The 12,227-nt window shown below is 36.0% G+C and overlaps 1 protein-coding gene across 3 annotated transcripts in view; it reads left to right on the top strand.

Moving 5' to 3' along the window:
• Positions 1-12,227, top strand: part of HMBOX1 (homeobox containing 1) — a 361,830-nt gene that overhangs the window by 154,738 nt on the left and 194,865 nt on the right. For 2 of the 3 annotated variants that reach the window (XM_006884876.1, XM_006884875.1), the window contains one exon: positions 9,694-10,170. In XM_006884876.1, coding sequence (XP_006884938.1) covers positions 9,694-10,170 — 477 coding nt within the window. Of the gene's footprint in view, positions 1-9,693; positions 10,171-12,227 lie in introns of those variants that run through there. The other variant, XM_006884877.1, reaches the window with a different exon arrangement.

Genomic DNA, 12,227 nt, shown 5'->3' on the forward strand with positions numbered 1-12,227 from the left:
AAGGAGAAATTTGGCTTTACCCTCTCTAAGACAGAGCTATTTGTTTTCTTGGCATTCCATGTTATGTTCAAGACTCTTCTCCAGCACAGCTCATAAACATTCTATAATAAAGGTCCTATACAGTATTTGTCCTTATAAAACTGAGTTCACTTTGCATAAAGCTTTCTAGTCCCTCCCAAGTTAGGTAGTGATTTACAAAATCATTCATTGCTCCCAGGTGCTGCATAGTATTCCATCATGTGAATGTACCATAATTTCTCAGTCCATTCAATTGTGGTTGGACATTTGGATTGTTTCCATGTTCTTGTGATGGTGAGTAATGCTGCTATGAACATGAGTGTATAAGTCTTCATTTGTGTCATATTTTCAGGGCATAGACTGAGCAGTGGAATCACTGGGTCATATGGAATTTCTCTGTTTAGCTTTTCGTGGAAGCGCCAAACTGCCTTTAAGAGTTGTTGTACCATTTTACAGTCCGACCAACAAAATACAAGATTTCCTATTTCTCCACATCCTCTCCAGCATTTATTTCTTGCTATCCTGTTATACTTTGCCACTGTTATTGGAGTGAGATAGTATCTCATTGTTATTTTTATCTGCATCTCTCTTATTACTAGTGATTTTGAGCATTTCTTCATGTGTCTTTTGGCCATCTGGATATCTTCCTTTGTGAAAATTCTTTCCATATCTTTTGCCCATAATATAATTGTATTATAAGTCTTTTTTTTTTTTTTTTGTAGTGACTCTGTAGGATTCTGCAAACTTTCTTTTCTAATCCAGTTGTGGAGAGAGTCAGTTTCCACATAGTTTTATAAGCTTTACTCTCCTGTGGTTAATTTTTAGTTTTATGGTATTGTGATCTGAAAAGATACATTGTATTATTTTGATATTTATTAATTTTTTTTATTTGAAAATACTACTTATTATTAGTTTTAATTAAAGTTTACAGAGACTTTGGATTTCCATTCATTCATTGTTGCACTTTTCTCCCTCCCCAACTCCCCCCATGCAGTTGGCTTTTCTCTTTGAACAGTGAAAGCAAAAATCCCTCCCCTCAAGTCCACTCCACTGTGCAGGCTTCGTTCTGGACTCCTGCTGTGACAATAATACCTAATAATATATCCCTTTTAAATAGTTCTCTCCCTCATCTGTTTCAATGCAGTATACATAATTTATCCAATCTTTCTCAGTCTCACCTCAACCCTGATGTCAGTCCTGTTCTACAACAGTGGCACTATGCAGTATTTTTCCTTTTGTGACTGAGATATTTCACTCAGCATAATGTCCTCCAGGGTCACCCATTTTTAATAATATTGCATGTGTTCCTTGTTTTTCAATGCAGCGTAGTATTCCATTTTGTGAATATACCAGAGCTGCTCTATCCATTCGTTTGTTGATGGGCACTTAGGTTGTTTCCAACTCTTTGCTTTTGTAAACAAAGCTGCCTGAAACATGTGTGCATTTATCTGTTTGGGTGGTGGTTATAATTTCTTCGGGGTATATTCCCAGTAGTGCAATTTCTGGGTCAAATGATATTTCTATTTGCAACTTTTTGAGAAAGTGCCATACAGCCTTCCATAGCAGTTGCATCATTTTTCACTTCCACCAACAGTGAATAAGGATTCCAGGTTTTCCATAACCTTGCCAGCATTTGTTGTTTGCTGTTCTGTTAAATTTTGCTGTTCTTACTGGGATGAGATGATATCTCTAGTTGTTTTGATTTGCATCTCTCTTAGAGCTAGGGATTTTGAACATTTCATGTGTTTGTTTGCCTTCTGAATATCTTCTTTGGCAAAGTGTCTGTTCGTTTTTTGTGCCCATTTTTCATTTGGGTTGTTTACCTTTATCTTGTTGTGGTGCTCGAGTATTTAATAAATTCTAGATATAAGATAGATATCTGACATGCCATTATCAAATACTTTTTCCCAGTCTGTGCCTTCCCTTTTTACCCTGTTGGAGAAGTTTTTGGATGTGCATAGGGATTTGATTCTTAGAATGTCCCATTCATCTGTTTTATCCTCTCCTGCTTATAGACTTTCCAGGATGCTTAGAAGATTGTTGATGTTGTGGATTCTTACTTGTAGAGTTCTTCCAAGCTTTTCTTTAATGAAGTTTATAGTCCTAGGTCTACGATCCACCTTGAGATGGTGATGTTTATTGATTTGTTGAGAATTGCTTTGTGTCCTAATATGTGATCAATACTTTCTGGAGAATATACTATGTGTACTTGAGAAGAAAGTTAATAGAATTTTAGTAGCGTTCTGAATGCATCCACAAGGTCAAGCTGGCTGATTGTATAATTTAGATTTTCTGTATCTTTGTTGAGTTTATTTTGCATTGACTTATCCTTGGTGACATTGAAGTCTCCTATTTTTTTCTTTTTCTTTTTTTGTGATATTGAAGTCTCCTACTGTTTTCGTGCTGTTTATTTCTGTCTTCAATTCTGTTAACTGTTGTTTTATATATTTTGCAGGTCTATCATTTGGTGCATAAATGTTGACCAAGGTTATGTCTTCATGATCTTTTGTGCCTTTAATCAGTATTTAATGACCTTCCTTATCTTTGATAGTGGTTTTCATTCTGAAGTCTATTTAATCAGAGATTAGTATTGCTACTCCTGCTTTTTAGTGGTTGCCATTGGCTTGATATATTTTTCCCCAGCCTTTGATTTTGAGTCTTTCTCTCCTTTGTTTAGATGTGTGTCTTGTAGGCAACATATTGGTGTGCTTTGGGGTTTTTTAATCCATTTTACTGCTCTTTTTCTCTTGATTGGTGCATTTAGTGTACTCAGATTAAGTATGATTATTGTCAGGCCATTTTGCCTTGTTTCTTTTTTTGTTGTTTCTGATTACTGTGGTCCATATACTTTCCTTTGGACTCTCAAGGTATGAAAGACTTCACTTAAAATTTCTTGTAGTTTTGATCTTATTTTTATAAATTCCTTAAGTTCCTTCTTTTCTGCAAAAAAACTAATTTCTCCTTTATATTTGATGGATACCTTTGCTGAGTGTAGGATCCTTGGCTGGCAATTATTTTAATTTAACTTTCTATATATGCTATCCTTTTGTCTTCTAGCTTGCATGGTTTCTCTGCGAAATCAGAACTTAATCTAATTGTTTTGCCTTTGTAGGTGACTGTTTTCCTCATGCTGCTTTTAGGATTCTATCCTTTTATTTTGGGGACTTTGACAGTGATGTGCCTTGATGATGCTTTTCTTTTGATCTAGTCTGTTCAGTGTTTGCTGTGCTTCTTGAATGTGAAATTTTCTCATTCTTCAAAAAGTTAGGGATGTTTTCTTTTTTTAAATAATTTTAATGAGCATTTACAGAGATTTTGGATTTCTAGTCATTGATTGCTGCACTTCTCTCCCCGCCCAGCCCTCCCCACCCCCCTCAGTTCACTCCTCTCTTTCAAAAGTAAAGGAAACACTCCTTCCCTGGTACACAATCCCCCCACACCCCTCCCACCGCCCCAAGTACATTCCACTATGCAACCTTAATTGTGGACTCTTGTGTAGGGACATTTTCTTCAAGTATTTCTTCCACAATTTTCTCAGTGACCTCTCTGCCACTCCCATGTTCTGGAATCCAATCATACTTATATTGTTCTTTTTGATGTCATCCCACATGATTCTAATGTTTTCGTAATTTTCCTTTCATCTCATATCTAATTTTTCTTCTAGTATGTTTCCAGTGAGGCTCTTGTGTTCCAGCTCACTGACCCTCTGTTCCATCACTTCAGTTCTACTTTTTTGTCCCACCAGTGTTGGACACTTCTTCCATTTTAGGCTTAATATTCTGGATTGCGTTCTCATGCTTTTCTGTTATTTCCAGTACTATGTTGGCTGTACCCTCTCTCATTTATGATGATTTTTTTAACTTCTTGTACTTCTTTATTTATACTATAAGTTCTTTCTTCCATCTTTTGTCTTTTATTCCATAGTTGTTCAAGTTGCTCTTCATCAGTATATTTTTCCTGGATTACTGTCTCTGGAGCATTTGCTCTCTCAATGACTTCCATTGTTTCTTCCATCATTGGCATCTTCTTCTGTAGCTGTTCACATAGCTCCACATCAGTATATTTCTTCTGGTTCTCTTTATCTGGGTATTCATTGTGTCTGCCTTTTTTGGAGAAGGTTTATTTTGTTTTCGGTTTTTTGTGTTTTGTTTTTTTTTTTCATGAAGACTGAGGCAGACTACTGCTTTCTTGAGTTATGTCAGTCTTTTCTTAATAGATACTAAGTTGTTGTAACTATGTAATGATCCAGGGTATGGCAATGTTTTGTGAAGGACCAATATGTTAGTGCTCCCTTCTTGTAAAGAACAGGCAACCAGAAGGGGCACAACTGCTGCCCTCCTCATACTGGGCCTCCACCCAGCCTCTTCTGCATGAGCTTAAAAAAATCCCAAATGATGTAGCAAGTAGCTAGATAGCAGTGTTTCAACCAGAGTACCCATGATATTTATTGGTGCTTCTGCACTGGAGATCAGGAGCAGGAGCTGGACAGTCTCCAGGAGGCAGGGGCAGCAGTCTAGTGTCCTGGGCTGGATTGAAGTCTTAAACTGCGGCCCTTCAATCTGGCAGGCAGCGGTTCTGCCACCGGGAAGGATATGAGTGTGTATGGCCTTTGCTGCAGCCTTTTGCAGACACTGGGGTATATCAGTGGCTAAAAAATGCTGCTGGGCCAGCCATGTCACACAGGCCTTTGTGTCTTGCAGAAGAATAAAGGTAAGGTCCCCACGAGCAGGTCTAATAAAGAGGTGGCTTTTATTACATTTTGAGCCTTTATATGTTCTACATAGTATATTTTGAGAGTTTTCATATGTTCTAGATAGTCTTATTTTAGGTAAATGTTTTGCAGATATTTTTGCAATGCTAAAAATTCAACATTTTAATTGGAGAGCACTCCCGAAACTTTTTGTAATTTTTCTTGTTTTTATTTGAAAATTTATGTTCTTTGATGAGTCTCATCAGTCCAATTAAATTAAATCCTTGGTAGTTTCAGTCTTCAGTTTATCATGTTGTTGTATACTGGTCCGGTTATGAAGATTTTTGCCTTCTTTACGCTCAGGTGTAATCCATAAGTGCATGTAATTTTTGTGTTCAACAGAAAGATTTTTTAAAATAATTTTTTTATTTTATACTGGTCGTATACATTGTTTTTTACATGTGATCTTTCCCGTTTCCTTTACCATCCTTCCCTCCACCCATCAAATTGTGATTAGTCACCCCATGCCCCTGCTGTCCTCCTCTCTCTGTTCCCCCCCCCCCCATTGTATCCTTATATACATTCTACAGTAATGGTCATATACAGTATTTGAGCAGACAAGATTTTATCATTTGTGTATCCAGAGTGTTAATGAGTCTTTCTCTAACCCTGAGTCTTAATCCAATCCTGATGCCCTGTTCTTCTTGTAGTCTAGTTTCTTGAATTATTTATTCAGCATTCAGATTTAATAAGTATGGTGAGAGGCTAGAGTCCTGACAAAATTTATCATTTCCTGATTTTAAATTACTCAGTTAAGTTTCAGTGACTGCCCTTGGCCTATAAGCAGGTTCCGTACAAGCACATTTAAATGTTGTGGAACTCCTGTTCTAGTGGTGTTGTCCATAAATTGTTGAGATTGTCATGATCTGCTACCCTTGCATGATCATTAAAACACAGATAAACTTCTTTTTTATATCCTCTACATTCGTCCAATACCCATTTGAGATTAACAAAGGTGTTCTTGTTCTACAGCCCTCTCTAAATTGAACTTGGATTTTCTGCTGTCCCATGGCAATGTACTGCAGTAGCTATTTTTTATTAACTTCAGCCAAACAATAATTTACCTCTAGGTAATAGTCCAAAGATGTTTTATAATTTTCCCTCTGTTGTTTTAGTCATAAAACTTGGAAGATTCATTGTAGTTCTTTTTTTAAAATTTTATTTTATTAATTCTAATGAACATTTACAGAGATTTTGGATTTCCATTCATTCATTGTTGCACTTTTCTCCCTGCCCAGCCCCCCCCCCACCGCAGTTCACTCCTCTTTTTGAAAAACAAAAGAAAAATTCTTTCACTGCTATACAGTACCCCCGCACCCTTCCCACTGCTCCAAGTACACTCCACTATGCTACCTTAATTCTTGACTCTGTGATAACCATAATACCCTATCATATATAGCTTTTAAATTATTCTCTCCCTCATCTGTTTCAATGCAGTATACATTAGTTATCCAGTTTTTCTCAGTCTTACCCCAACCCTGATGTCAGTCTCATTCTACAACAGTGGCATCATGCAGTATTTGTCCTTTAGTGACTGAGATATTTCACTCAGTATAATGTCCTCCAGGGTCACCCATTTTTAATAATATTGTATGAGTTCCTTTGTTGTTCAATGCAGTGTAGTATTCCATTGTGTGAATAGATCACAGCTTCTCTGTCCATGCGTTTTTTGATGGGCATCAGGTTTGTTTCCAACTCCTTGCTATTGTGAACAAAGCTGCGATAAACATGAGTGTGCATAGTCTGCTTGGATGTCTGTTATGGTCTCTTTAGGGTATATTCCCAGTAGTGGAATTGCTGGATCAAATGGTATCTTTATTTGCAACTTTTTGAGAAAGCACCATACCACTTTCCATAGTGGTTGCACCATTTTACACTTCCATCAACAGTGAATAAGGGTTCCTGTTTCACCACAACCTCGCCAGCATTTGTTGCTTGCTGCATTGTAGTTCTTTTAACAATATTAAATGCAACAAGTTTTTCACCAGTTGGCTTTTCTCTTTTACTGTATAATATTTTTGCAAAGACAATTTCATTATTAAGCCATACAACCATGAAATCTAGGATATAAATAAATTTTAATAAATTCCTAAGACCTATTTATTTAACTATTATATTTTATACTATTAAAATTAAATTATATAATTAATAAATTAACAATACCAATAGATTAACATATATTTGCTTATTAGCGTTTCTGTATAGAGTTAATTTTATTTATTTCTAAATTAGCCTTTCCTGTTTTTGAAAGAAAGTACTCTGTTGTCAGTGTTCTTAAGAGATCTGTACTGCCAGCCCAAAGGCCCTGTTGCTGGCTGTTTCAGTCCACCAAGTGCTCTAGTTCCTTGGGTGAAAGATGGATGTTCTCTTTATGAGAGATTTACAGCCTTGGAAACCAGCTGAGAGTCAGCTAGGAGTTGAAGCCTACTTAGGAACAAAAAGAGATTTTGAAATGGATTTGAAAGTTTAAAAACAAACAAAAAAAAATCAGTGGAATAGACTAGAGAAACCAGATGTAATTTCAGATTTGTAAATGATCAAGGTAACTTTATAGATCAAAGGTCAAGAGCTTTGTCCTGTAATAAATTACTTGAGACAACTAGCTGTCCATTTCAGCCAAAAATAAAGTTCAAATAATTTTCATATTCATTAAGTACATGTAAATTGTAGCTAGGATAAAGATTTTTTTTAAAACAAGATTTTTTTTTTAAACATTTATGTGTGTGTGTGTGTGTGTGTGTGTACCATCAAATTGGATCTGACTGGTACAGGAAAAGATTGTCCTTCTTTCTCCAATAGAGCATCAGGTGGATTCGAACCACTCACCTCTGAAATTGCAGTGCAGCTTCTTGCCACTAGGCCACCAGAGCTTGCCTGGAATAAAGACTTTTAATGTAAACTATTACTAGCACCTTTATCAGCAGAGTAGTTTTTTCTTAGTTTATTTTTACATACCTTAGTTGTCATATTTTGTTATATTCTAGCTTATTAAACACTAAACTGGTATGTATTGTTGTACTTATTATTTACTGAAAAGCAGAATGAGGCATACTTTTAGAATCAGTAAGAACTAGGTTAAGTCATGTCTCTCCATTTTACTCAGACTCTGAAAAGTAAAAATCTGTGTGATATAAGTGTTCTCCATCAGTCCATCCACAGTGAATAAGAATGTCTTATCACAAAAAGTGGTTGTGAGGAGTAGATGAGAAGTGAATTTTCAGTAATTCCTTAGCAGAAGAATGAAGAAATAATAAAATCTTTTACAGCTAAAAGGAACCAGTTCTGAGCAGTAAAGAATTAGGAAATTCTTTGGCATCTATTTTAATCAATAAGCAGTATGAAAGAATGCTGGTTTAACACTTTCTCTGTCATTGCTGTTGAGTCAGAAATGACTCTTAGCTGAACTTCCAGTGTGTTTGCAGAGAGTATAAACTGCACAGGGAAAGACTGCACATTTTTCTCCCATGGAGCAACTAGCAACTGTACCACGAGAGCTCCCTTCTTTATCACTGGAAATATAAAAATGAAAGATACCATCACTTTAAAAATCTTAAATTGGAATACTGGGTTTTATATAAAATATTTCACATGGTAAGAATTTTTGTATTTGATAGATCTCAATATTGTGCATGCAGTCTGAAGACCTTTTTTGGTGTGCTGTAGTTGTTGTTTTTGTTATGTGCAGTAGAGTCGTAGACAATTTATAGCAATCTTATGAACAAAAGACCTGATCACTTGTATAATTTTTATTGTTTCTCCGAGTTTTTGGAGGCAAGCTATTTCAGAAGTGGATGCCACTCTTTACTTCCAAGCTTGTTTTTATTGGGGAGCTCCACCAAACACTGTCCACCATGGAAAATCATTATCGCATTTGACACATCAGTGTCACAGTGTTTAGCATCACAGCAACCACAAGCTACCTGTGTACAGCACAGCGAATGGACAGACCATTGTTATAGGACTTAGAAGAATGTGTGGCCAAAAACAATTAAAACCTGGCCTGAGGGCTGCAGATTAAAACTTGGATTGGTAGCATAATTTCTGTTGTTATGCTAATTTAAAGAAGTATGTTGCAGAAACCATCTCCTAAGAAAAACATTGCACTAGTTTCTTTTAGGGGGATAACTTTTAGTAGAGTATTTTTTATACAGATATAGAGTATTCATGAAATTACTAAGTAGTAAATGAAATAATGTTTAAATTGTTAAACCAGTATTAATTTGATGCTTGAGTATAGTTTAGAGAATCGTTATTACCACTGATAATGTTACATAATTTCTAACTTACCTTTTGCTCATATTTGTTTAGTAAGAAATGAGAACACATTTCTTTTTCTGCAATACTTCATTGCTGTTCTAATATAGAGTTGTACATTCGTAGTAAAGCCCATCAGTGAGTTATTGTGTATTTTGGGCTTAATGCACGTTATGTAAATAATCTGAAACTTTGGTTCCAGTATTTACCAAAATTGAGGGAAATGTAAGTTGTGTATCATGCCATTGAGTTTTATGTTCTAATGCCAGTGAGAAAGAGGCAGCTCTTCAGTTAGATGGATTGACACAGAGGCTGCAACATTGAGCTCAGACACAGCAGTGATTTTAAGGATGACACAGGATCAAACGTTGTTCTGTTTTACATAGGGTTAACATGAGTCAGCATTGATGGATGTCACCTTATAACACCACCACCACCTAATAACAATATCGATCAACTAGTAAACTCAATATCTCAACCATTCCATTTGCCATGGCAAAACCTGCCTACTATATGACTCATCTTACTATTTTCAATAAAGAAGTTGATGTACTTTTATATGTAGAGATATTCATCATCTTACGCTGAACATTCTCTATAATATGTTCTTGGGTAGATGAATGTAAATAAAGGGATTTCTTTTCTCCCTCTTTTTTCTCCCCCCTCTTTAGTTTGCTGGAAACCATGTCTCACTATACAGATGAACCCAGATTTACCATAGAGCAGATAGATCTGCTTCAGCGTCTTCGATGTACTGGAATGACTAAGCATGAAATTCTCCATGCTTTGGAAACTTTAGAACGTCTCGACCAAGAGCATAGTGACAAGTTTGGAAGAAGGTCCAGTTATGGAGGAAGTTCATATGGAAATAGTACCAACAATGTTCCAGCATCTTCCTCTACAGCTACAGCTTCCACACAGACCCAGCATTCGGGAATGTCTCCTTCACCCAGCAATAGTTACGATACCTCCCCACAGCCTTGCACTACCAATCAGAATGGGAGGGAAAATAATGAGCGATTGTCCACCTCCAATGGAAAGATGTCACCAACTCGTTATCATGCAAACAGCATGGGTCAGAGGTCATACAGTTTTGAGGCCTCTGAAGAAGACCTTGACGTAGATGATAAAGTAGAAGAATTAATGAGGTTAGTGATTTGGATTTTTCAGTCTCCAACAGAATTATATTTTCTTATATTGCTTTTGAGTAATAAGTTATATTTTAGCTACTTATTTATAATTATTGATTTCTTTTATATGTTAAAAAAATACAAATTTTATGTTTTAATTTTTTTCTTTTCAGTTGTTTGCCTTTGCTGTTTGAGAAGCATTTTCTGTTTTCTGTTTATAAAAAGTTAGCTTTCTTTTTTTGGCTTCAATTGCTAACCTTTGACTATTAGATATATTTTTATTCTTAAATGTATTGTAAATAATTTTTCTGAAGAATAAGGTAATTTTATAATATAGATAAACATTATTAAGATTTTTTTCTTCTAACATTTCAGTCAGCAAAATAATTTGATCATCTGTTATATAAAAAAAGCAATGTTCTTGAATAGTGACATGGTTTCTGCCCCTAAAAAGCTTAAAGCCCTCATTTTTTGAAATGAAAATACATACTCGAAAAAATTTAATGAATTACATGTCTGTTAAGCATTTAAAATGTTAATTACTTAGAAAAAGAAGAAATCTACTTCCACAAAAAGTATAAGGAAAGGTTTCAAAATAGACCTAGAGCATTTTGAGGGCAAGAACCGTGTCTTATTCTATGTTGTGTCTCCAGAATTTACAACTGTCACTGGAACATAAGAAGAAGGACTCAAGAATGTTAAATAAGTTTTACCAAAACCTTTTTTAAAAGCCTGGTTTTAAAATGTAGAAACATGTACTATCAGAGAATACTGGTGGCCAAGGGGTAAGGACTTGTATGTTGAGCAAAGCCACCATTTGTTCCACTGGAAAAAGATGGGCAGTCTCCTTCAGTGTGGTTTACAGCCACTGGAGGTTCATCTGAGAGTTGATTCCATCTCAGCAGCACATAACAACAGCAGTAGAAAGTAACCAATCTTGATTATGATTACACATGGGCTAGACTATGGTATTAAGAATAGTATAGTAGGAAATCTTACTGATTTGGGAAGGCTTTGAGTTCCATATTGAAATGGATTATATTTATCTTTTTTGGAATGAAAACATTCTTACGCATCACTAGAAACAGAATTGTCAAAATCATTGCTTTCAGAAGGTTTCCAGTTTCTACTTTCTGCTTTCTACTACTGTAGAAAGGGATGGGGAGCTTGTGGATATACTACAGACAGTTGATAATAAAAGAAGTTGAGAAAGAAACTTGTCAGAGATACTGTTAAAACCTATACTATTCTGAGTTCTACTTTATTCTTAATTCTCACTTAGAAATAATATGATAGTGACTTACCACAAGTGAGCTCTGGTGCTGTAGTCTTTAGGGACTGCACTGATAATCCTGATTCTGGTGGTTTATATCCACCAGTGGCTCCAAGGGAGAAAGATGAGCAATTTTCGCCTCTGTGATTTTACAGCCTTCCGAAAACCCACTGATAGGTCAGCTGTGAGTTAATTCCATCTCGGTAGCTATGAGTTTGAGGGATTTTCTTGAGTAATATTGTGACATGGAAGATGCATCCTACGTTACTACAGAAGTAATATATTCTTTAAAAAAGAAGTTGTGGTTTGGTAGTTTATATATATACAGGGATTTTGGGGTGGAGGGTAGAAACTGCTGTATGTGGCTTTCTAGATTATGTGGATTATTTTTTTTTTAGATTTCATTGTAATTTCTATAATGAATAGTTTTATAAAATAAGTTGCAGAACTCTTACTTACCTTCTAAAATGAAATAGAGGACTTACTGGATTTTTTTTTCATTGTTGTTGTTGTTGTTATATGCCATCGAGTCGTTTCCGACTTATAGCGACCCTATGCACAATAGCTCTAAACCCTGCTCTATCCTGCGCCAACCGCACCGCATCTGATACACCCATCCCGATTACCCCAGTCACCGAATCAATCCGTCTCATAGAGGGTCTTCCCCTCCTGCGCTGTCTCTCCACCCTCCCAAGCATGATCTCCTTCTCCAAGGACCCGTCCCTCCTGGCAACATGTCCAAAGTATGTCAGACGAAGCCTCAGAATCCTTGCCTCTAGGGAGCCACCCAGTTTAACCCTCT

The sequence above is a fragment of the Elephantulus edwardii genome, unplaced genomic scaffold, assembly GCF_000299155.1.
Source record: "Elephantulus edwardii isolate Elephantulus edwardi_28Jun2011 unplaced genomic scaffold, EleEdw1.0 scaffold00038, whole genome shotgun sequence".
Lineage (NCBI taxonomy): Eukaryota > Metazoa > Chordata > Mammalia > Macroscelidea > Macroscelididae > Elephantulus > Elephantulus edwardii.